Source organism: Geotrypetes seraphini, chromosome 8 (genome assembly GCF_902459505.1).
Source record: "Geotrypetes seraphini chromosome 8, aGeoSer1.1, whole genome shotgun sequence".
Taxonomy (NCBI): domain Eukaryota; kingdom Metazoa; phylum Chordata; class Amphibia; order Gymnophiona; family Dermophiidae; genus Geotrypetes; species Geotrypetes seraphini.
Genome location: NC_047091.1, coordinates 45,158,702 through 45,185,156, shown reverse-complemented (window position 1 = coordinate 45,185,156; position 26,455 = coordinate 45,158,702). Strand labels below are relative to the sequence as shown.

General features: G+C 48.7%; 1 protein-coding gene across 7 annotated transcripts in view; it reads right to left on the bottom strand.

Annotated features, from left to right (window-relative positions):
• Nucleotides 1-26,455, bottom strand: part of LOC117365282 (WD repeat-containing protein 62-like) — a 442,332-nt gene that overhangs the window by 272,117 nt on the left and 143,760 nt on the right. For all 7 annotated transcript variants that reach the window (XM_033955506.1, XM_033955511.1, XM_033955512.1 and 4 more), the window contains 2 exons: nt 9,080-9,255; nt 4,529-4,620 (listed from right to left, as the gene is read on the bottom strand). In XM_033955506.1, the coding sequence (XP_033811397.1) occupies nt 4,529-4,620; nt 9,080-9,255 (268 nt within the window). The remainder of the gene's footprint in view (nt 1-4,528; nt 4,621-9,079; nt 9,256-26,455) is intronic.

Below are 26,455 nucleotides of genomic sequence, written 5' to 3'. Positions count from 1 at the left end.
GAACACTGGAAGCACAATGGATTGGTTGAGATGAAATTCTGAGACAACTTTAGGAAGGAATTTTGGGTGCGTGTGGAGAACCACCTTGTCATGATGGAATACTGTAAAAAGTGGGTCCGCAACCAAGGCTTGTAGCTCACTGACTCTTTGGGCAGAAGTGAGGCCAATGAGAAACACCACTTTCCAAGTGAGATACTTCAGGTGAGCCTTGTGAAGAGGTTCAAATGGAGGCTTCATAAGTTGTGAAAGGGCAACATTGAGGTCCTAAACCACTGGAGGCGGATTGAAGGAAGGATTGACATGGAACAGTCCTTTCATGAATCTGGAAACCACAGGATGAGCAGATAGAGGTTTTCCTTGAAGAGGCTGATGGAAAGCAGTGAGTGCACTGAGATGGACTCATATCGAGGAAGACTTGAGGCCAGAATGAGACAGGTCCACTGAGGAGTCCTGAGGTGAAGTCTGGCAAACGGAATCACGTGTACTGTAGAGGCCATGTGGCCTAGCAGGACCATCATCTGTCTCGCCAGGATGGACAGGCGAGAGGACACTAGTGGCAGAGATGATGCAGAGCCCCCAATGCTTGGGGGAGGGAGGAATGCTCGGAGTTTGGTAGTATCCAGAATCGCACCGATGAAGGGGAGAATCTGGGAAGGCTGTAGATGGGATTTTGGAAAGTTTATCTCAAAACCCAGATGTGGTAGTAACCAAATTGTCTTCTGAGTCGCGAGGGTGACTCCTTGAGACGTAGAATCCTTGATGAGCCAGTCGTCCAGGTAACGGAACACTTGGAGGCAGTGGTTCCTGAGTGCAGCGGATACCACTACGAGGCACTTGGTGAAGACTCTGGGGGATGAGGCCAAGCCAAAGGGGAGCACTCGGTATTGCAGATGAAGATTTCCCACCCGGAATCTGAGAAATTGGCGGGAGGCCGGATGAATGGGGATGTGAGTGTAGGCCTCCTTCAGATCCAGAGAACATAACCAATCGTTCTGCTCGATGACGGGGTATAGGGATGCCAGGGTCAACATGCGAAACTTTTCTTTGATCAGAAATTTGTTGAGCATCCTGAGGTCCAAGATGGGTCGCAGATCGCCCGTCTTCTTCGGAACAAGGAAGTACCGGGAGTAAAAACCCTTGTTGTGTTGGTCCCGAGGGACCGGCTCGACAGCCCCAAGCTGCAGCAACGCCTGGGCTTCCTGAAGAAGGGCGGTCTGTGTTAAGTCGGAAAGATATTCTCTTGGAGGATGTTCCGGAGGGACCTGGTAGAATTGAAGGGAGTATCCCTCCTTGACGATGGAGAGGACCCAGAGGTTGGTGGTGATAGACGTCCATCGATGGAACAAATGATGGATGCGACCTCCGATAGGTGGAATCACTGAAAGTGGCAGAACGACAGAGGTTATGCTCTCTTTGAGACAGTCAAAAGGGCTGAGGAGCATTAGGGACAGCATATGGTTGAGGCTTTTGCTGATGTTTCTGCGGGTGCTGCCTTTTCACAGGCTGTCGGACGGGGGGAGCCTGTTTCGGGGGGTAACGCCGCTGGTAGATCAACGGTGGGCGTGAATGACGAGGAGGAGCAGGCCTGGGCTTCGGACGCAGGATGGACTGGAAGGACTTCTCATGGTCTGAGAGCTTCTTGGTTACCGCCTCGATGGATTCATCAAAGATGTCGGAGCCAGACGCATGGAACATTGGCAAGCCTGTTCTGGAGGTTGGGGTCCATGTCGATGGTCCGCAGCCAGGCCAGCCGGCGCATGGCCACCGAACATGCTGTGGCCCGAGCCGCCAGCTCAAAGGCATCGTAGGAGGATTGCATAAGCTGTACCCGAAGTTGGGATAACGAGCCCAGCGCCTCCTGGTACTCGAACTGAGCCCTAGGATCCACGTAGGGCATAAACTTCTGGAGTACGGAAAAAAGAAACTCCAAATATGTTGTGAAGTGGAAGTTGTAGTTCAGAACTCTAGAGGCCATCATGGAGTTCTGGTAAACTCTCCTGCCGAACCGGTCCATGGTCTTTCCCTCTCTACCAGGTGGGACGGAGGCGTAGACCTGGGAGGGATGGGACCGCTTCAGTGAGGACTCCACCAAAAGGGATTGGTGGGAAAGCTGCGAGCCGTCAAACCCCTTACGGTGGACAGTGCGGTATCTGGTGTCCAATTTACTTGGCACTGCGGGGATCGAATAAGGTGTCTCGAGGCACCGTGCAAAGGTTTGGTCCACCAGCTTGTGTAATGGAAGCTTGAGGGACTCTGCAGGTGGTTGAGGGAGGCACATAGTCTTGAGGTATTCTTTCGAGAATTTGGACCCCTTATCTAGGGGGATGTCCATGTCAACGGCCATCTGTCAAAGGAACGAGGAGAAGGACAGTTGGTCGGCTGTTGCAGGGCCTCGGGACGGGCTCGATGAGGTCGAGGCCTCCGGATCCATGAGGGACAGGGATTGAGAAGGTGAGAGAGATCCCATCGTGTCCTCGAGCTCTGGCATCAGTGGAGGAGTAGTAGTCGGTGGCGAATACTCCAGGAATGCTTGCTTCCGATGAGGCGAGGCCTGCCTGGACGAGTGCCTCGATCGGTGATGCGGACTGTGTCGAGAGGTCGGCCTTAATGGGCGAGGCGAGTAGGTCTTCGCTAAGGCCCCCAGGTAGTGGATGGGGCTGGAAGCGGTCGATCGAAGCAGGGGAGGTTGCCGTAGAGGCTCGAACCCCGTCAGGGTGATCGGCTCCAATGGAGGCATTTGCAAAGACTCTGCTCCTTGCATCGATGGAATCGGCTCCAACGGAGGCACCCGCAAAGACTCTGCTCCTTGCATCGAGTGCATCAGTTCCAATGGTGGCATGGGCAAAGACTCTGCTCCTTGCGATGCATGCGTTGTTGCCAGACCAGACACTCACAGAGACTCTGCTCCCTGTTGAGAGTGTGTTCCCCGCTGCAGCACTGGAGGGGGCTCGACCCCGCGGGAGGCCTCCTCGTGCCCAGGCTGGATTTGGGAAAGAAGCTGAGCCCCATCATGGTAAAGAGCTCGATGAATTGCTTCTGTAACATGGTCTGGAACGAGGCCGGCAAGGATGGATCCGCATCTGAAATGGGACCACCTGCGCGGGCCTCGCGTTCCCTCGGAGCAGTGTGTGAGTGCTTGGACTTGGCCTTGGGCACTTTTAACACTACTGGGGGAATGGGCTGCTGGGCTACCTGACCTGAGGTTGAGGAAGGCGTCGCAGCAGGCGCCGGAGTCTAAGCCGGGACAAACGAGGCGGGCTTGATGAGACTCGGCGGCGCAGAGGTGGTAGGCTGTGGAGTTGTGGATGATGTCGAAGGCGAAGGTCCTTTCGTGGTCGATGGCTCCGTCGAGGACTCCATGAACAGTGATTCCCACAAGACGCAACGGCGCTTGAAAGCACGTGCGGTGAGTGTGGAGCAAGGCCGGCACGATTTCGGGAGATGTTCAGGCCCGAGACACCGAACACAGCGTCGATGAGGGTCTGTTAGCAAAATCGCGCGCTGGCACTTGTCACACTTTTTAAAACCGGTGATAGGCCGGGACATAGGCCGAAAAAGCTCCGCCGCAAGACCGAAGCCGCGGGGCTGTGGCCACGTGGCCTTCCCGGTCGAACGGAACGATGAAATTTTTTTTTTTTTTTTAAACAATAAAACACGACGAAAGTTAGCGATTAGGATCAAATAAAACCAAAACCGCGGACTTAGAAGGCACAAGTGAAGAAAACTTTGCACAGAGGGTCGAAGACGAACTTCTTGGCTCCGCGGAAAAGTAAGAACTGAGGAGACGCGCCCTGGTCTGGGCGAGAAGGCACTCGCGCATGCGCAGTGCGGGCGACTCAAAACTTCGAGTTTTTCTTCAAAGAAGCGTCCGCATCGGGGCTCCGTTGGATCACGTCACCCATTAGTGAAAATACCTACCTGCTTGTCCTGGAATAAAAATTTTTTAAAATCTCTTCATACCGTGACTTTAGACAAGTATTCACTACTCCACAGAAAGAAACAAGACTGTGGGTCCCATGTGACATAGGCTGGTAGGAAGGCGCTTGCTGTTAAATACACTATTCTCCGAAGACAAGCAATACTTACAGATGGATGATGTCCCCCAAAGGAGCACTGGAGTGGATAGTACCTAAAATTCTTGTGCCTTTTAAGCAGCTTTTGGTAGATTAAAAGCTGGGAAAGCTCAAATGACAATACCATAGACCTTAAAAAGTATTCTGCCTATCAGAGAACCATTGTGAGAACAAAAATCCATCTGGGATTTGTTTTTTTCCAACTGGATTTTTATCAGGGAGCCATTACCCCTAACAATCTCTACGTTCTCCTCATCACCCTTGCTTAATATAAAGTTGCCGAACTGTAGTAAAGACAGAACCCTGGGGTGACCTTCAATTCATGCTCTTTGGAGATGTTTTGAGGTCAATAGCTGGGTTTCCCTCAAGTGCTACAGCTTGCCAATCCTGGCAGCCCAAGCAAAGCCTCTGCTCAAAAGTAAGAAGAAACTCGTACCCCTAAGCAATGTACTCACCAGTTTCCGGCCTTGAATACTCCAAGCACAACACTTCAGCATCATGGGCTTCTACTGTAACCAGTTCATCCAGAAACTTCAAATCATGGATTCTAAGATAAAGCATACGTAGGTTTGCACTATTTATAAACTGGAAAAGAAGCCTGATCACAAATGCTGTTCTAGGATACAGAGATGGCAGAAGCTTAGTAGATAGTATGCTCCAACTGACTTTTAAATATTGCTTTTTCTAACTACATTTTTTCTGTTCTAGAATTTTGCCTGAGTAAGACCTGGGCTTCAGTGTCTCTCTCTTATATATATATATTTTTTAAGTCTTTAGTTCTATTTTGTTGGTTTCTACTTTATTTTGTTCCTTTCATCTACCTTATTCATAGTTTTACAGGGTTCCGTCGGCACAGTGTGCAGCGGCCTCTAAGAAGGCGAATAGAATGCTAGGTATTATTAAGAACAAAAGAGGTCATCCTGCCGTTGTATTGGACGATGGTACGTCCACATCTGGAGTACTGCGTCCAATATTGGTCGCCGTACCTTAAGAAGGATATGGCGATACTTAAGAGAGCACAAAAACAGGGGAACAACAAAACCACAAAAAATGTCAAAAGATAAAAAGAATGGAACTGTCCAAAAGAGACTGATGCACACTAAAATAGTGTCCACAAACTTATCTGTTGGTGTGTAAAGCCTTCTTCCAATATTTTTCAAGTACCTTTCTTATTTCTAATCTTAATGTATATTTTCTGTAAACCGCTTAGAACCTAACGGATGTAGCGGTATATAAGAAATAAATTACATTACATTACATTACAATCAATGATTCAATGAGAGGGTTCAGAAAAGAGCAACGAGATTGATAAGAGGTATGGAAAAGCTTTCATATGCTGAAAGATTAGAGAAACTGGGGCTCTTTTCCCTGGAAAAGCGGAGACTCAGAGGGAACATGATAGAGACTTACAAGATCATGAAGGGCATAGAGAAAGTGGAAAGGGACAGATTCCTCAAACTTTCTGAAACTACAAGAACGAGAGGGCATTCGGAAAAATTAAGAGGGGATAGATTCAGAATCAATGCTAGGAAGTTCTTCTTCACCCAAAGGGTGGTGGATGCCTGGAATGCGCTTTCAGAGGGTGTAATAGGACAGGGTACGGTATCAGAGTTCAAGAAGGGATTGGATGAATTCCTGAAGAAAAAAGGGATAGAAGGGTATAGATATCATTATACAGGTCCTGGACCTGATGGGCCGCCGCGTGAGCGGACTGCTGGGCAGGATGGACCCCTGGTCTGACCCAGCAGAGGCACTGCTTATGTTCTGTACTTTTATCTTTTAATTTTCACTTGGGGAAGTCAGAAAACATCTTGGATAGGATAATTTTGACAGTTATAGAATCACAGCATAACTGTCTACTAAACTAAAGGCCTGGAATGGTTCATTTTCAGCAGAGGCCCTTCCTACCTGAGTGTGGTGACTGGAGATCGCTGCGGGGAGATCGTTGTTGGAGGTGGGACCAGTGGAGGCATGGTTGATCACTGCTGGTTGTTGCCAGTGTCTGCTCTCACTGGGGAGGAGCTGGTGGCTCCGGATCCGTGGAGTGGGACCGTGCCATGGACTCCTCCTCCCGGTTGTCCGATGGAGGCAGAGTGCTGTATTCTTCGTGAGCTGCCTATAAGCATCTGCTGCCCACCGAGAGCAGTGCAGCCCGGCGCTGGATTTTTCTATCTCTGTGCATCTTCTGCCTGGAAGCAATAAGTCAGGGCAGCAGCAGCTGGAAAGCCCGAGCTGATAGCTGTCCCATCTGGACTTTTGCCATTGGGATTATTTAAAATATGCTGAGGCAAAAGAGCTGCTTCAGGAAATTGGACTTCTGCCAGACTTATTTGATTTTGGTTTTCAATTTTTTCTTCCAGTTTTGAATTATTTTAAATTTTGCTCCATTGTTTTTACCCCAATTCTTTTTATTTTATTTTTTGGAATTTATATTTTATTAATTTTCAATCTTTTATAAGATCCACTTGATACAGTAAATCAGAGCTTAATAAATCTTCAAAGCATGTATATATAAATTTACAAAGAAAAACATTTAAACATTAATTACATGCATTTAAATACAAAATTTAAAACTAAATCATGTAAAACTCAAGTATTCCAAAACTCTTTCTTAGACCTCAATAAAACCTAAATGAGAAACAAGAAAGTAAGATAGGGAGATCCTATTTCAAAATAAACAAGTATTAGGAAAAGTCTTAACGTGAATTAATCCAGCCTATTTTTCTTTAAGCCGTGGTTCATTCATTCATTACTTTTTTTGTATCCAAAAAGTGTCGAAATTGCTCTGGTACAAAAAATACATATTTAATCCCAGCATATTTTATTTGACACTTACAGGGGTAATTTAATAAGAAATTTGCCCCCATTTTTACTGTTTCTTCCCGCATTGCTAAAAATAATTTTCTACAGTCTTGAGTCACCTTTGTAACATCGGGAAAAATCCATATTTTTGGCCCATAAAGAAACTTTGAGAAGATCGAAAAAAAGCCTTCATAATTAAGTTTAAGTCCTGTTCAAAGATTAAAGATATAACCAAAGTTCCACGATATTCAATCTCCACCTGTGAATTCTCTAATATATCTGTTAAATTATTAAAATCCATTTGTTGGGCTATTTCTTGTCGATTTTCAGATTTATCAATTCTTTTAGGCAAATAATAAATTCTGTTTATAGGAGGCATCATTTCAGTGGAAATTTTCTAACAAATATTTCTTGAACAAATCTAATGGTGAAGATAAAACTAACTTTCGAAATTAATAAGATGTAAATTAAGCCTCCGGTTAAAATTCTTCAGCTGTTCAATTTTCCTTTGTAAAAGAACTCTATCCTTGACAACTGTAGCAGAAATATTTTGTAAAGAGGCAATTTCTGTAGACTTTTGAGCCAGTTTAGAGTACATTTCAGTTTTATTATTTTGAACTGATTCAGACAATCCGTCCAGTTTACTCACGACTTTAGAGATGCCACTGGCAGATTTAGTTGCTGCAACTTCTAACTTTTGGAATACTCTCCAAATATTCGGCAATGTTGCCAGAGAGGAGTCGGTTCCCTTTGTTCCTCTCGATATTGACTCGGCGACCTGGAGAGCGCGGGGTCCTCCTTCAGCTTGTGTCAGATCCATCAGGTCCTCAGCATTCTTACCAATCACGCTCTCCTGAGCCAGATTAGGCAGTGAACGGACTTCTGGGAGGGACAACGATGTTTCCAGCCCTGAGGCTCCGCTGGCTCCCTCCACTGGAGCAACCGCAGGGATATTTCCATCCCTCGCTAAGGCCGGTGAGCTCGTCAGGAACCAGTCTATCGAAGCCTGCCCGAATGTAGAAGGACAAACCCCTTGCGTTTACTGTGAGGCATTCTTGTTAATCTCTCCGAAGAGAGATTGTAACTTTCGCGGTCATAAGATCACGACCGAAAGGTATGCAAGGTAGGATGATCTCCAGCTCTCGATGGCTAACATGCCGCCGCCATCTTGTATCTCTCTTTTTATTTTATTAACTGAATTCTATTGTTTAACAGTTCCTTCCTTCTATTCCTTTTTACATATTACTTTAATTTATTTACATATCATTTACATAGATGGTGCTCCTATCTGTAAAGTTAGGAATTTCTATGAAATATTCTACATACTTCTCTCCTCTCCAATCCTTCCTGCCCTCCATAGTGTTCCCTACTCTCTCTTCTAACCCCTTCCTCTGTAATGTCGCCTAGAGCTTGTATAGGTATGTGCAACGCACAAATGTTTCTCATTTTATGCTCTCTATTTTCTTGCTGATTTTACAAGGGCTGATTGAAAAGTAATGACACTGCCTGTTTTTCTTTCCAAGAAGATGTGACAGTGCTGTGCTGGCTCTTGTGAAGCTCATATCATTTCTGAACCTGCAGTTCAAGTACTGTAGTCTTCATTGCTGGGTCACAGTGAGAGGAAGAATTTTGTATATTTCATCGTGGAAGATGAGGAAGACATGTCTATGAGAATACGCAGCACAGTTAACTGTTTCACCGCCATAAGCTTGGCGTAACATTTCAAGAGTTTCATTACTGCTTTTTCCAAATTTAACACAAAATTCAATCATACACCTCGGGCATACTCTCACAGACCAGTCTTCCTCATTTGCTATGACAAGATGTACAAAGTTCTTCCTTTCACCGTTACCCAACAACTGCAGGTTCAGAAATGTCGACATACGAGCTTCAGAAGAACCAGCACAACGGATTTGGACATGATCCAAGATGGCGGATGGACCGGTTAGCTGAATGCTTCACTAGAGTGCTCGCTCACCATTGCTTTTCCCTTTAACAAAAGAAAATTAATTGCAGCTATGCTGAAGCGGAGAGGCCGCTGGAGCCTTGCGGTGTAAATCATCACAGTCAAGCTGAGTTATAACTCGCTGTAAGAAAAATCCTGTTGTCATCCCCAACCAGTTACTAACAGATAAACTCTGCGTAACAGATAAAGGGAGATACTAGTATTTAACATGATATACTGAACACAAGAGATAGCTTGCCTCAAGTTTCCCCCTCTGTCGCCTGATGCCAGATGCTGCCCATCTGGGCTGATCTGTATCACTCGGACACCTGATTTCATGACTCTGGATGCTCCATTCTCAACTTGCTCTGGTAGGCCTACTGGATCTTTTAAACACTGGACATTTTCATCAATATAGAGGACTTTTTGCAGGTCCTACAAACATGGATGAGAACAAAACAGATTGTGTGCTATAAACTGGTGTAGAGTTCATAGTCAAAAGAAATAAACCAGGCACAGCATCAAAATTGTTTTCTGGCAAGCAGTGACTTGAAGTAGCATATGCCTATGGCTCTTATCACTAGATCTGACAAGACAGGGTGGCAAAGGTAGTATTGTGAACAACCAGACTGAAAGAGTGTGCTCTTCAGCTAAATGAGAAAGGAGAGCTGCTGTTTGAAAGAAAGAGTTTAGAACCAGAAGGACATAGATTCAAATACCAAAGATGATGCATATTTTGAAAAAAAAAATTGCTGTAACAGAACAGATTACTGCACTGAATGTCAAATATTTACATATACCAACAAAGAAAGTGAGGTTGGGACAGTACACATCAACAATGGACAAATCTGAAGAGAGTCTTAAAATTTCAGAAATATATATACAGTAGGGCTATTCTGATAGATATCTATCTATCTATCTATCTATCAGAATAGCCCTACAAGGTCAGACCAATGGTCCATCAAGCCCAGTATCCCGTTCTCACGGTGGCTAATCCAAGTCCCTAGTACCTGGCGAAAATCCAGAGTAGCAACATTCCAGCCATCTCAAAGAATAGCAAGATTTCAGAACCCCAATGAGCAACATTCCAGAGCCGAGATCATAATGCCTCATTCCAAAGTGCCTCAGAGCCAACCTCATCAGTGATGTTACAATAGCTTAATTGTCCTATACTTGGCTCATGTAAGAACATAAGAATAGCCTTACTGGGTCAGACCAATTGTCCCATCAAGCCCAGTAGAACCTTTCTCATGGTGGCCTATTCAGGTCACTAGTAACTGGCCAAAACTCACAGAATAGCAATGCTACCGATTCAGGGAAACCAGTGGCTTTCCCCATGTCTTTCTCAATAACAGACAATGGACTTTTTCTCCAGGAATTTGTCCAAACCCTTCTTAAAACCAGCTACACTATCCGCTCTTACCACAACCTCTGACAACGCGTTCCAGAGCTTAACTATTCTCTAAGTGGGTGAAAAAGAACTTCCTTACATTTGTACGGAATTTATCCACTTTTAACTTTAGAGAGTGCCCTCTCGTTCTCTCTACCTTGGAGAGGGTAAATATGTTTTATGGGCACTAACACATGTGCGGTGCAGCAGTCACAAACTTTCTAAAAGTTCTTCAAGCAAGTCTGCTTGTGAAAATGTCGGCTCCGTGGATATTGAGAATATCTGCCTGTTGTCCCTGGATAACACCTGTTACGGAAAATAACTGCTTTTTCTGCATTGGATGTCAAGCGACATTCAGTGAGGGGTTTTTTTTAGTTTCCTTTTAAGCGTTTTGCGAAGGCCACTGCAGCCGCGTGGTGAAGAGGAGCAGAGGAGCAGAAGCAGCCGGTGGGGAGAAGCCGGGAAGAGCCTGTAAGGGCAGGAGAGAGCTACCAGCGGCGGCGGAGAGGAGCGGGTAGCGGCGAGAGGAAGCTCAGCCCACCCCCTCCGCATCATCAGTGTCATCGCCCCGACTCCCCCTTAACAGGAAGGGAGCCAAAGGCGTGCGGCCGTTCAGCGTGCGGTAAAGGCGAGCGGCAAAGGCGCTCGCCTTTGCGAAGGAGCCTTAAGGAGCCAGGAATTTAGGTCGCCCAAAAGAAAGACCAAAAAGCAATGTTACTTACCGTAACAGTTGTTATCCAGGGACAGCAGGCAGCTATTCTCACTAGTGGGTGATGTCATCCGACAGAGCCCTGATACGGACGTCTCACAAGCATGTCTTGCTTGAAGAAACTCAGAAGTTTCGAGATGCCCGCACCGCGCTTGCGCCAGTGCCTTCCCGCCCGATGCTCCGGGCGTGTCTCCTCAGTTCAGGTAGCTAGCAGAGAAGCCAACCCAGGGGAGGTGGGTGGGACGTGAGAATAGCTGCCTGCTGTCCCTGGATAACAACTGTTACAGTAAGTAACATTACTTTATCCCAGGACAAGCAGGCAGGTATTCTCACTAGTGGGTGACCTCCAAGCTAACCTCAATGGGATGGAGGGAGAGTTGGCAACTTAGGAGAACAAATTTTGCAACACAGTTTGGCCAAACTGTCCATCCCGTCTGGAGAAAGTATCCAGACAATAATGAGAGGTGAATGTATGAACCGAGGACCAAGTGGCAGCCTTACAAATCTCCTCAATCGGTGTCGATCTGAGGAAAGCTACAGAGGCTGCCATTGCTCTGACCCTATGGGCTGTGACCTTACTGGGAAGGGGTAATCCAGCCTGGGCATAGCAGAAAGAGATACAAGCCGCCATCCAATTGGAGATGGTGCGCTTCGATACAGGTCGTCCCAACTTGTTTGGATCAAAGGAGACGAAAAGTTGAGGAGCAGTTCTGTGTGGTTTGGTGCGATCCAAGTAGAAAGCCAAAGCACGTTTACAGTCCAGAGTGTGCAGAGCTGATTCTCCAGGATGAGAATGAGGCTTTGGAAAAAACACTGGAAGCACGATGGATTGGTTGAGATGAAATTCAGAGACCACCTTAGGTAGGAATTTCGGATGAGTGCGGAGGACCACCTTGTCATGATGGAAAACTGTGAAAGGTGGATCCGCCACCAATGCCTGAAGCTCACTGACCCTGCGATCAGATGTGAGGGCCACCAGAAAAACCACTTTCCAAGTGAGAAACTTTCGGGAAGCCTTGCTCAGAGGCTCAAAAGGAGGTTTCATAAGCTGAGAAAGGACAACATTTAGATCCCAAACCACTGGAGGCGGTTTGAGAGGAGGATTAACATGAAAAAGTCCTTTCATAAATCTGGAAACCACAGGATGAGAAGAGAGAGGTTTCCCTTGTAGAGGCTGATGAAAAGCCGCAATAGCACTCAGGTGGACTCGTATAGATGTTGACTTGAGACCAGACTGAGACAGGTGTAGAAGATAGCCCAATACAGCGGAAAGAGAGGCTCGTTGAGGCTCCTTAGAATTGGAAACACACCAAGAAGAAAATCTAGACCACTTCTGGGAGTAGCATTGACGAGTAGCAGGCTTCCTAGAAGCTTCCAAGACCTCCCTCACCGCCTGGAAAAACTGGTGAGGGGTTACGTTGAGAGGAACCAAGCTGTCAGGTGGAGAGACTGCAGGTTGGGATGAAGCAGTGAACCTTGATGTTGAGTAAGCAACGAAGGAAACACTGGAAGAAGGACCGGCTCCCTGCTGCTGAGTTGAAGTAGAAGGGAGAACCAAGGTTGTCTGGGCCACCGAGGAGCAATCAGAATCTCCGATCTCAACATGGTCCGATCTCAACTTGACCAGAGTCTTTTGAATGAGAGGGTATGGGGGGAACGCATACAGGAAGCAATTCCCCCAATCCAGTAGAAAGACATCTGCCTCGAGACGATGAGGAGTGTAGATCCTGGAGCAAAAAAGAGGCAGCTTGAAGTTGTGGGGAGCCGCAAAGAGGTCTATCTGAGGCGTCCCCCACTGAGCAAAGATCTGATGAAGGGGCCTGGAATGGAGGGTCCATTCGTGAGGCTGGAGAAGCCGACTCAGCTTGTCCGCCAAGACATTGTCCTTCCCCTGAATGTAGACAGCTTTGAGGAAGGTGTTGTGGCGAATCGCCCAATCCCAGATTCTGAGAGCCTCCTGGCAGAGGGAGGCCGAGCCCATGCCCCCTTGCTTGTTTACATAATACATGGCGACCTGATTGTCGGTGCGAATGAGGACCACCATGTCGTGCAGCAGATGTTGAAAAGTTTGAAGAGCATTGAAGATGGCTCTGAGCTCCAGAAGATTGATTTGATGGAGTCGGTCCGCACAGGTCCAGAAACCCTGAGTGAGGAGCCCATCCAGATGCGCTCCCCAGGCATAGGTCGAGGAATCGGTTGTGAGAACCTTCTGGTGGGGAGGAGACTGAAACAGCAAACCTCTGGATAGATTCGAAGAGGTCATCCACCAGAGCAGAGACTGCCGAAGAGCAGGAGTGACTGTAATGTGTCGAGACAACGGATCCGACACCTGAGTCCACTGAGAAGCCAGGGTCCACTGAGGAATCCTGAGGTGGAGCCTGGCAAATGGCGTCACATGAACTGTAGAGGCTATGTGGCCCAGGAGGACCATCATGTGTCTCGCCGAGATGGTCTGGCGAGAAGACACAGACTGGCAGAGATGAAGAAGAGCATCCATGCGCTGAGAAGGAAGGAATGCTCTGAGACGAATGGTATCCAGGACGGCCCCGATGAAGGGCAGAGACTGGGTCGGCTGTAGATGAGACTTGGGGAAGTTGATCTCGAATCCCAAACTCTGTAGAAACAGAACCGTGGACAGGGTCGCCGAGAGGACCCCCGAGGCCGAGGGAGCCTTGATTAGCCAGTCGTCGAGGTAGGGGAATACTTGAAGACCCTGGTTCCTGAGTGCTGCGGCCACCACCACCAGACACTTCGTGAAGACTCTGGGAGACGAAGACAGGCCGAATGGAAGCACTCGGTACTGCAGATGGAGATGTCCCACCCGAAATCTGAGGAACTTGCGAGAGGCCGGATGAATTGGGATATGAGTGTAGGCCTCCTTGAGATCCAGAGAGCATAACCAGTCGTTCTGCTCGAGGAGGGGGTAGAGAGAAGCAAGTGTCAGCATGCGAAACCTCTCTTTGACAAGGAATTTGTTGAGGACCCTGAGGTCCAGAATGAGTCGCAGGTCGCCCGTCTTCTTCGGGACAAGGAAGTACCGGGAGTAAAATCCCTGGTTCAGTTGGTCCGTTGGAACCGGCTCCACGGCACGAAGCCGGAGCAAAGCCTGAGCCTCCTGAAGAAGAAGGGCGGTCTGAGTCAAGTTGGAAGGATACTCTCTTGGAGGGTGGTCCGGAGGGACCCGACGGAAATGAAGAGAGTATCCCTCCCTGATGATAGTAAGGACCCAGAGGTCGGTTGTTATGGCCTCCCAGCGATGATAAAAATGGTGGAGGCGCCCTCCGATGGGAAAAACAGGGAGAGGCAGAACGAGGTTGGTTAGGCCCTCGACGAGACAGTCAAAAAGGCTGTGTGGTCTTAGGGACAGCAGGCGACTGAGACTTAGGCTGACCCTTCTGGGGAGGCTGACGCTTCGCCGGTTGTCTCGCAGGAGGAGTTTGCCTCGGCTGATAACGCCTCTGATAAATCAACGGTGGACGAGAAGGCCGAGACTGCTGAGGCTTGGGCTTCGGCCGAAGGATAGATTGGAAGGACTTTTCGTGGTCAGACAACTTCTTCGTGACAGTCTCGATGGATTCGTCCTGAAGATTCGGGTCCATATCAATGGTCCGCAACCAGGCCAACCGGCGCATCGCCACCGAGCAGGCCGCCGCTCGGGCAGAGAGCTCGAACGCATGATAGGCAGATTGCATCAACTGAAGTCGGAGTTGGGACAACGAAGCAACCACTTCCTCAAACTCAAACCTGGCCTGGGACTCGATGTATGGAGTGAACTTTCGAAGCACAGGTAGAAAAAATTCCAAGTAGGTTGCAAAGTGGAAGTTGTAATTCAGGACTCTAGACGCTATCATCGAATTCTGATAGATGCGTCGCCCAAACTTATCCATGGTTCTGCCTTCGCGGCCCGGAGGTATGGAAGCGTAGACCTGGCCAGGATGAGACCGCTTGAGCGAGGATTCGACCAGGAGGGACTGGTGCGAAAGCTGAGGACCCTCGAAGCCTTTATGATGTACCGTGCGGTACCGCGAATCCAATTTGCCAGGGACCGCAGGGATAGAGTAAGGAGACTCGAAGCAGCGCATAAAGGTCTGGTCGAGGAGCTTATGCAGGGGAAGCCGCAAGGACTCCGCCGGAGGCCGAGGCAAGTGCATGGTATCGAGATTCTCTTTGGAATATCGAGACCCCGCATCTAGAGTAATGTCCAAGTCATCCGCCATCTGTCTGAGGAACGATGAAAAGGACTTTTGGTCCGCCGTCGCCGGTCCGCGAGACGGACTAGAAGAAGACGAAGCCTCAGGCTCCAAAGAGGCCTGTGAGCAACAGGACGAGTAGAAAACTTCGGGGTCCTCGAACTCCGGGCCCGGAGGAGGAGACCCAGTCGAAGCAGCATACCCCAATCGAGGCAATTTCTTCTGAGGCGAGACGGTGGAGTGTCGAGAGGAATGCTTCGAAGAATGCCTGGACCGATGCCCCTCTCGATGCCTGGAAGGGGATCGAGTCCTTCTGTGCGAGACTGGATCAGACGCTTCCAAGGAGCAGATCGGACTCGATGCCGTCGATCGCAAAGGTGGAAGAGTCAGTGCTTCCCTGGACGTCGCCCAGGCTTGATAGGGAGTTCGGAAGAACTCGTCCTGCTTCCTGCTATGCCCCGGACTGGATGGCCCCGAAGGTGGACGCCACACTGAATTATGGTGCGGCGTAATCGGTTCCAAGGGAGGCAGGTCACTAAACGAGGGTTTCCTCGAGGGAATGGGCTCCAAAGGAGGCATATCACTAAGAGAAGCCCTCCTCGAGGGAATCGTTTCCAAAGGAGGCATAGCACTCTCGGAGGACCTCCTCGAGGACCCGGACACCACTCGAAGCTCCTCCTCGCCGAGCAACGAGGTCGTACGGCGGGGAGGAGGAGGAGGGGGCGGTCCGCCCCTCGAAGCCGAAGCTGGGAGGTCACCCTGGATGGTGGCAATCAGACGAGGCCCCATGGTTTGCATGAGTTCAACGAACTAAGCCTCCAGAATGGACCACAGCGAAGCCGATATGGAGGGATCCACACCAAAAGGGGGCCCTTCCGCACGGTCTCCGCGCTCCTTAGGTGCAGTGTGCTTCTGCTTGCCAGCTTTCGGCACCTTGAGCACCACTGGTGGAACTGCAGGGGTCGATACCTGCTCCGAGGAAACGGAGGAAGGCACCGGCGCCGAAGCCTGGGCCGAAACCGGGGTGAATGATGCCGGTTTCAGGAGGCCCGAAGCAGCTGGGGAGGCAGCGGGCTTCGCCGAAGGAGTCGAAGCCCCCGTCGATGTCGATGTCGAAGCTGCAGGATCTGACGAAGCTTCCATCTTGAACATGGACTCCCAGAGCAGACAGCGGCGCTTAAACGCTCTCGCCGTCAGAGTGGAGCAAGGCCGGCACGATTTCGGGAAGTGATCCGGTCCCAGACACTGTAAGCAGCGTCGATGAGGGTCCGTGAGCGAAATCGCGCGCTGGCACTTGCTACACTTTTTGAAACCGGTAATCGGCCGGGACATAGGCCGGAAAAGCTCCGCCGCAAGGTCGAAGGCGCGGGGCCTTAGCCACGCGGCCGACCCGGAGTCGGAAGGAAAAATTTTTTTTTTTTTTTTGAAAAAAGAAATCAAAGAAAGAAATAAACGCACAGGAGAGCCCAAAAGAACTCAACCCGCGGCAAAAAGAAGGCAAAAAAGATATTCAATGGGCGCAAATTGAAGATAGACTTCTCAGCTCTGCAGAAGAAAAAGAACTGAGGAGACACACCCGGAGCATCGGGCGGGAAGGCACTGGCGCATGCGCGGTGCGGGCATCTCGAAACTTCTGAGTTTCTTCAAGCAAGACATGCTTGTGAGACGTCCGTATCGGGGCTCTGTCGGATGACATCACCCACTAGTGAGAATACCTGCCTGCTTGTCCTGGGATAAGCGTAAGTTACAAGTATTTTCTTACCTAGCCCCACAACAGGGAACCCTTCTTGCACACCACTCACCTAGAACAAGCACTCACCTAAAACACAGCAGCACAAGCAGACTCGCTACTAACAGGAAGACAACAGAAAGTCGGGTCACACACAACCGACAGAAACAGAAGGGTCACATACAGCCCAGACACCTCAGAAAGGAAGAAGGGAAATGATCGCCCACGGTACCCAGAAGATGGGCTTTCCAGTCTTCTGCACTGGCTGCAGTATGTATGACTACCTCTCCTTGGGGACTAGGGCATAAGTTTGCAGTCGGTGCAGAGAGCTGAATAGCCTGAAACCACAAGTCTGTATGCTGGAGGGAACAGTGAGAGAACTAGAAGAACTCCTCACCTTTAAAGAAGAACCCAGCAAACAGGAGAAGTTGCTTGTGACAGCCAGTGCCAGTGCCAGCGAAGAGATCGAGGAACTTGAGAAATTCATCGAGGAAGCTCACCAGCAACATGTGGAGGTCCCAGGGTTGGAGAGCTGTACCCGAACCACCCAGGAAGAAGGCCAAGGTGAGATGGGTGGAGATATCGCTGCAATTGATGAAGAGTCGGAAGCGGAGGTTGGGGATGTGTCACAGAAGAAAGAAGACGGGACCTACACCATGGATGTAGACTTACGACCCCCAAGAAACCCTTGAATAGAGAAGATAGGGATCATCGTTGGAGATTCCATTATACGCAATGTAGACAGCCACATCGCAGGAGGAAGAGAAAACAGGCTGGTCACCTGCCTGCCCGGAGCAAGAGTGAAGGATGTGGCCAGCAGGATCATCAGGATCATAAACAGCGCAGGAGGGGATGACACTGCTATACTTATCCACGTGGGAACCAACGACGTGAGTGGATGGAAGTATGATAGGGAGAAAATGAAGAACCAGCTCCGCTCACTCGGAAGAAAACTGAAGGTCAGGGAGGTGACAGTGGCATTTTCTGAGATTCTCCAGGTACCGAGAGCAGATGCAAAGAGGCAAGATGAACTGCAAGAAATGAACACCTGGATGAGACGATGGTGCGAGGAAGAAGGCTTTGACTTCGTGCGCAACTGGACAGCGTTCTGGGGAAGGAGCAGGTACTATAGGAAGGACGGACTACACCTCACCAAAGAAGGGGCGAGAATATTGGCTGGAAACATGAAGAAGGTCATTGAGAAGACTTTAAACTGAAGATCAGGGGAGAGCGGACAGTCGACAACCGGTCGATGGCCCGGACAGCAGGCACTAAAGACATCCGCTCAGATAAAGGGGAAGAACTTACAGCATATGAGGGAGACAACAATGGAGCGCAAATAGAAGCCGTGAAAGACACAATAAGGACTGTGAAGCCCAGATAGTCCAAGAAGGCAGCACAAAGGGAGCTTAAATGTATGTACACGAATGTCAGAAGCCTGAGAAATAAAATGGGGAAGTTGGAGACACTAGCAAGACGCGAAGAAATAGATATCATTGGCATAACAGAAACATGGTGGAACGAGGAAAACGAATGGGATACAGTACTGCAGGGATACAAGCTTTACAGAAGAGACAGAACAGGACAGAAAGGGGGAGGCATTGCCCTATATGTCCAGGAAGGAGTAGAATCTACTGGAGTAGGGAAGGCGGAGGAGAAAAAGAAACTGGAGTCCCTCTGGGTAAAGATCCCCAGATAGAACGGAGCAGACACAAAAATAGGTCTCTACTATCGACCTCCAGGTCAGACAGAGGAAACAGACTCTGAGATGATAGAAGAAATAAGACATGAATGTAGGACGGGCAATGTAACGATCATGGGAGACTTCAATTTCCCAGGAATAGACTGGAACCTAGTAAACTCAAGCTGCGGCAAAGAAATAAAGTTCCTGGAAATGATGGGTGACTGCTTCCTAGAACAAATGGTAGGAGAACCGACAAGAGGAAACGCCACTTTGGACTTGGTCCTAAATGGCATAACTGGGCAAACAAAAGAAGTAGAAGTCACGGTCCCGCTGGGGACGAGCGATCATAGTATGATCTACTTTAAACTCGACATCGGAAAGGGAAAGCGAACCAAGACCCTAACCACAACCTTTAACTTTAAAAAAGGAAGATACGACAACATGAGAGCCATGGTAAGAAAACGGATCAAAAAAAGGATAGCTGAAATCTAAACGGTAGAGCAAGCATGGTCCCCACTAAAAAATACTATCACCGAAGCATAGAATCTATACATTCCGCAGATAACCAAAGGAAGGAAAACTAAAGCCAAAAGAGAACCAGCTTGGCTAACCAAAGAGGTGAAGGATGCAGTTAGGGAAAAGAAAGACTCATTTAAAAAATGGAAACGCGCGAATACAACCGAGGCTTGGAACAGTCACAAAGACGACCAGAAGAAGTGCCACAAGGCGGTGAGAGAAGCCAAAAGGGCCTATGAGGAAAAGATAGCCCAAGAGGCCAAAAACTTCAAACCCTTTTTTAGATATGTTAAAGGGAAGAAACCTGCAAAGGAGACAATGGGCCCTCTCGACGACCAAGGAAGAAAAGGATACATCAAAGAAGACAAACAGATTGCAGACAGATTAAATTCCTTCTTTGCTTCTGTCTTTATCAAGGAAGACACCACTTCAATACCCGAAACAGTGAAAGTTTTCAAGGGAGAAATAGAGGAGAGCCTCACCACAGTGAAGGTGGATCTGGACCAGATATACTATCAGATTGACAAACTAAAAAGTGACAAATCCCCTGGCCCAGATGGAATTCACCCGAGAGTATTAAAGGAACTAAAGGTGGAAATCGGAGAACTACTGCAATCCCTTGCTAACAAAGATACCAGAAGACTGGAAGATAGCGAACGTCATCCCAATCTTCAAAAAAGGATCAAGGGGAGAACCGGGAAACTATAGACCTGTGAGTCTCCCATCGGTCCCTGGGAAAATGGTTGAGGCTTTGATTAAAGACAGCATAGTACAGCATCTAGATAACCATGACCTGCTGAAAGGTAGTCAGCATGGCTTCAGGAAAGGAAAGTCGTGCTTGACCAACTTACTTCAGTTTTTCGAGGGAGTGAACAAACAAGTCGATAGTGGAGAACCGGTAGACGTAATATACTTGGACTTCCAGAAAGCGTTCGACAAAGTACCTCATGCGAGACTTCTCAAAAAAACTACAAAGTCATGGAATAGAAGGGGGTATACTAAGATGGATAGGAAAATGGCTGGAAAACAGAAGACAGAGAGTGGGCATAAATGGGAAGTACTCAGACTGGAAGAAAATAACTAGCGGTGTGCCTCAGGGGTCGGTTCTTGCGCCTATCTTACTCAATATTTTCGTAAATGACCTGGAAGAAGAAACGACCAGTGTTATTGTCAAGTTTGCAGATGACACAAAGCTATGCCGGACAATCAGGTCACAAAAAGACAGCGATGAACTTCAGAGAGATTTGAAGCAACTTGAGAGATGGGCAGAAAATTGGCAGATGAGTTTTAATGTGGAAAAATGCAAAGTGATGCACCTGGGCAGAAAAAACAAGGAGCATGAGTATAAACTGTTAGGTATAACATTGAGGAAGAGCGAACAACAAAAAGACCTAGGGGTACTGATAGACAAGACCCTGAAGCCGTCGGCTCAATGCACAGCGGCAGCAAAGAAAGCTAACAGGATGTTAGGCATGATAAAGAAGGGAATCACAAGTAGATCAAGGGAGGTCATAATGCCGCTTTATAGAGCAATGGTCAGACCACACTTGTAATACTGTGTCCAACACTGGTCTCCATACCTGAAGAAGGATATAACACTGCTGGAGAAGGTGCAGAGGCAAGCGACGAAGCTAGTAAAAGGTATGGAGAACTTGAGCTACAAGGATCGCCTCAGAAAACTGGGATTATTCACCCTTGAGAAGAGAAGACTGAGAGGGGATCTGATAGAGACTTTTAAATTGCTAAAAGGAATCGACAAAATGGAGCAAGCTCACTCACCAGCAGGGGGAAAGGATGGAGAGCAAGAAATAGCTTTATTCACATTGGCGAATGTGACCCAGACTCGGACCAGAGGTCATGGCCTGAAGCTGAGAGGGGACACAGCCAGGACAAATGTCAGAAAGTTCTGCTTCACACAGCAAGTGGTGAACGCCTGGAACTCTCTCCTGAAAGAGATGGTGGAGGAAACTACCATTCTAGGATTTAAGGGAAAATTGGACGCACATCTTCTTGTAGGACACATTGAGGGATACGAGTGACTAATGTATGCACCAGGGTACGCCTGGCTGAGCCTCCGCGTGTGCAGATCATCGGACTGGATGGACCCCAGGTCTGATCCGGTGCAGGCATTTCTTATGTTCTTATGTTTTGAATTCACTACGGTTTCTTTCTGTAAAATCACTGCCAATATAGAACAAGTTCTTTGAGCCATGCTCTGTATGATCCTTTCCTCAAAGTCTTGGTTGCTTTGGAAAATGGACACATTTGTCCACCTTTTTACATCTGTAGTCACTATCTAATTTCTATCATGTAATAGTTTGTATACATTCTGATTCCTTGTTTTTTAAAAAAATACTTACTTTAATATTGCTAGTATTGTCTTTTTGTATTTATAATTATTGTTCATATGTTTGTTTTAATTTTAGTTTGTATATGTACCCTTGAAGCAATCCTTTGGCCAACAGGTCCTTCCCGCCTGACGTAGGGCACGCGTCTCCTCAGTTCAGATAGCTAGCTAAGAAGCCAACCAGGGAAGGTGGGTGTGTTGTGAGAATATCTTCCTGCTGTCCCTGGATAACACCTGTTACGGTAAGTAACAGGGCTTTATCCCAGGACAAGACAACAGGATATTCTCAACATATGGGTGACCTCCAAGCTAACCAGAATGGGATGGTGGGAGTATTCACAATTCAGGAGAATAAATTTTGTAATACTGCCTGACCAAAGTGGCCATCCCATCTAGAAAAAGAATCCAGACAATAATGAGAGGTGAATGTATGAACCAAGGACCAAGTGGCAGCCTTGCAGATTTCCTCAATAGGAGTAGATATAAGAAAAGCTACAGAAGCCACCATGGCTCTAACTTTGTGGGCTGTGACACGACCTTCGAGGTGCAGTCCATCCTGACATAGCAGAATGAGATGCAAGAAGCCAACCAACTGGAGATTGTTCTCTTGGAAACAGGATGTCCTAACTGAAGGTTGAGGTTCAGAAGAGAACCATGACTCTGCGTGAGAAGAAATGAAAAATTGGAAGAGGTATTGGCTCCTTGATACTGAGTTGAAGTAAAAGAGAAAACCACGGTTGTCTGGGCCACCGAGGAGCTATCAGAATCATGGTGGCAGACTCCTGTTTGAGCTTGACAAGCGTTTTGAGAACAAGAGGAATAGGTGGAAATGAATAGAGGAACTTGTGCGTCCATTCCAGGAGAAAAGTGTCTGCTTTTAGGCGATGAGGAGAATATAGCCTCAGGCAGCTTGTGGTTGTGGAGAGATGCCCCATTGAGAGAAGATGGGTTGGAGAGCTGCTGAGTTCAGGGTCCATTCGTGAGGATGAAGAAAGCAATGTTACTTACTGTAACAGTTGTTATCCAGGGACAGCAGGCAGCTATTCTCACTAGTGGGTGATGTCATCCGACAGAGCCCCAATACGGACGTCTCACAAGCATGTCTTGCTTGAAGAAACTTAGAAGTTTCGAGATGTCCGCACCGCGCATGCGCAAGTGCCTTCCCGCCCGACGGTCCGGGCGTGTCTCCTCAGTTCAGGTAGCTAGCCGAGAAGCCAACCCAGGGGAGGTGGGTGGGACGTGAGAATAGCTGCCTGCTGTCCCTGGATAACAACTGTTACGGTAAGTAACATTGCTTTATCCCAGGACAAGCAGGCAGGTATTCTCACTAGTGGGTGACCTCCAAGCTAACCTCAATGGGATGGTGGGAGAGATGGCAACTTAGGAGAACAAATTTTGTAACACTGTTTGGCCAAACTGTCCATCCCTTCTGGAGAAAGTATCCAGACAATAATGAGAGGTGAATGTATGAACCGAGGACCAAGTGGCAGCCTTACAAATCTCCTCAATCGGTATCGATCTGAGGAAGGCTACGGAGGCTGCCATTGCTCTGACCTTATGGGCTGTGACCTTACAGGGAAGGGGTAATCCAGCCTGGGCATAGCAGAAAGAGATACAAGCCGCCATCCAGTTGGAGATGGTGCGCTTCGATACAGGTCGTCCCAACTTGTTTGGATCAAAGGAGACGAAAAGTTGAGGAGCAGTTCTGTGTGGTTTGGTGCGATCCAGGTAGAAAGCCAAAGCACGTTTACAGTCCAGAGTATGAAGAGCTGATTCTCCAGGATGAGAATGAGGCTTTGGAAAAAACACTGGAAGTACAATAGATTGGTTGAGATGAAATTCAGAAACCACTTTAGGCAGGAATTTCGGATGAGTGCGGAGAACCACCTTGTCATGATGGAATACAGTGAAAGGTGGGTCCGCCACCAAGGCCTGAAGCTCACTGACCCTGCGAGCAGATGTGAGGGCCACCAGAAAAACCACTTTCCAAGTGAGAAACTTTAGTGGAGCCTTTCTCAGAGGCTCAAAAGGAGGTTTCATAAGCTGAGAAAGGACAACATTGAGATCCAAAACCACTGGAGGCGGTTTGAGAGGAGGATTGACATGAAAAAGTCCTTTCATAAACCTGGAAACCACAGGATGAGAGGAGAGAGGTTTCCCTTGTAGAGGCTGATGGAAAGCCGCAATAGCACTCAGGTGGACTCGTATAGATGTAGACTTGAGACCAGACTGAGACAGGTGTAGAAGATAGTCCAATATAGAGGATAGGAAGGCTCGCTGAGGCTCCTTGGAATTGGAAACACACCAGGAAGAAAATCTAGTCCATTTCTGGGAGTAGCATTGACGAATAGCAGGCTTCCTGGAAGCCTCCAAGACATCCCTCACCGCCTGGGAAAACTGGTGAGGAGTTACGTTGAGAGGAACCAAGCTGTCAGGTGAAGAGACTGCAGGTTGGGATGAAGTAGTGATCCTTGATTTTGAGTAAGCAGTGAAGGAAACACTGGAAGAAGGACCGGCTCCCTGCTGCTGAGTTGAAGTAGAAGGGAGAACCAAGGTTGCCTGGGCCACTGAGGAGCTATCAGAATCATGGTGGCCTGGTCGGATCTCATCTTGACCAGAGTCTTTTGAATTAGCGGAAATGGAGGAAACACATAGAGAAAGCGATTCCCCCAATCCAGCAGAAAGGCATCTGCCTCGAGGCGAAGAGGGGTGTAGATCCTGGAGCAAAACTGAGGCAGTTTGAAGTTGTGGGGGGCCGCAAAGAGGTCTATCTGAGGCGTCCCCCATAGTGCAAAGATCTGATGAAGGGGGTTGGAATGGAGGGTCCATTCGTGCGGCTGGAGGAGACGACTTAAGTTGTCCGCCAAGACGTTGTCCTTCCCCTGAATGTAGACAGCTCTGAGGAAGGCGTTGTGGCGAACCGCCCAATCCCAGGCTCTGAGAGCTTCCTGGCATAGGGAGGACGAGCCTGTGCCCCCTTGCTTGTTTACATAGTACATGGAGACCTGGTTGTCTGTGCGAATGAGGACCACCATGTCGTGAAGTAGATGTTGAAAAGCTTGAAGAGCATAGAAGATGGCCCTGAGCTCTAGAAGATTGATCTGATGGAGTCGGTCCGCATTGGTCCAGAATCCCTGAGTGCGAAGCCCATCCAGATGAGCCCCCCAGGCATAGGTCGAGGAATCGGTTGTGAGAACCTTCTGGTGGGGCGGAGTGTGAAACAGCAAACCTCTGGATAGATTCGAAGAGGTCATCCACCAAAGTAGAGACTGCCGAAGAGCAGGAGTGACTACGATGTGTCGAGACAACGGGTCGGACACCTGAGTCCATTGAGAAGCCAGGGTCCACTGAGGAATCCTGAGATGGAGTCTGGCAAAGGGCGTCACATGAAATGTAGAGGCCATGTGGCCCAGGAGGACCATCATGTGTCTCGCTGAGACGGTCTGGCGAGAAGACACAGACTGGCAGAGATGAAGAAGAGCATCCAGGCGCTGAGGCGGAAGAAATGCTCGAAGCTGAATGGTGTCCAGGACCGCCCCGATGAAGGGGAAAGACTGGGAAGGCTGAAGATGAGATTTGGGGAAGTTGATCTCGAAGCCCAAATTCTGCAGGAAGCAAATCGTGGCCGAGGTCGCCAAAATGACCTCTGGGGCAGACGGGGCCTTGATGAGCCAGTCGTCGAGGTAGGGAAACACCTGAAGACCCCTGTTCCGAAGTGCAGCGGCCACCACCACCAGTCACTTCGTGAAGACTCTGGGAGACGAGGACAGGCTGAATGGAAGCACTCGATACTGCAGATGTAGATGTCCCACCCGAAATCTGAGGAACTTGCGGGAGGCCGGATGAATGGGAATGTGCGTGTAAGCCTCCTTGAGATCCAGAGAGCATAACCAGTCGTTCTGCTCGAGGAGGGGGGAAGCAAGGGTCAGCATGCGAAACCGCTCCTTGACCAAGAACTTGTTGAGGACCTGAAGGTCTAGAATGGGACGGAGGTCGCCCGTCTTCTTCGGGACGAGAAAGTACCGGGAGTAGAAACCCCGGTTGTGCTGGTCCACCGGGACCGGCTCGACGGCTCGAAGCCGGAGCAAAGCCTGAGCTTCCTGAAGAAGAAGGGCGGTCTGCGTCAAGTTGGAAGGATACTCTCTTGGAGAGTGGTCCGGAGGGACCCGATGGAATTGAAGAGAGTATCCTTCTCTTACGATGGAAAGGACCCAGAGGTCGGTGGTAATAGCCTCCCATCGATGATAAAAATGGTAGAGGCGACCCCCGATGGGAAAAACAGGAGGATGCAGAACGAGGTCGGTTATGCTCCCTGGAATAGAGTCAAAACGGCTGAGTAGCCTTCGGTGCAGCCAGCGTCTGGGGTTTCTGCTGAGCCTTTTGGGGAGGCTGTCTCTTCGCCGGTTGCCTCGCAGCAGGAGTCTGCCACGGAGTGTAGCGCCGCTGATAGATCAAGGGCGGTCTAGAAGGTCGAGACTGTTGAGGCTTTGGCTTAGGCCGAAGGATAGATTGGAAAGACTTCTCACGGTCTGAAAGTTTTTTGGTAACAGTCTCGATTGACTCGTCGAACAGATCCGCACCCGCACAAGGCACATTGGCAAGCCTGTCCTTGAGGTTCGGATCCATGTCAATCGTTCGAAGCCATGCCAAACGACGCATGGTCACGGAGCAGGCGGCAGCACGTGCCGAGAGTTCAAAGGCATCGTACGAGGATTGCATCAGTTGAAGACGCAGCTGGGAGAGTGAGGCTACCACCTCCTCGAACTCGAATCGAGCCTGAGAATCGATGAAGGGAGTAAACTTTCGCAGCACCGGCAAGAACTCCAAATATGAAGAAAAGAAGAAATTATAATTGAGAACTCGCGAAGCCATCATCGAGTTCTGGTATATTCTTCTACCGAACTTATCCATTGTTCTGCCCTCTCGTCCCGGTGGCACAGAGGCATAGACTTGGGATGGATGAGAACGCTTCAGGGAGGATTCGACCAGCAGGGATTGATGGGAGAGTTGAGCCCCCTCAAACCCCTTGTGATGGACAATGCGATATCTTGCATCCAATTTGCTCGGGAC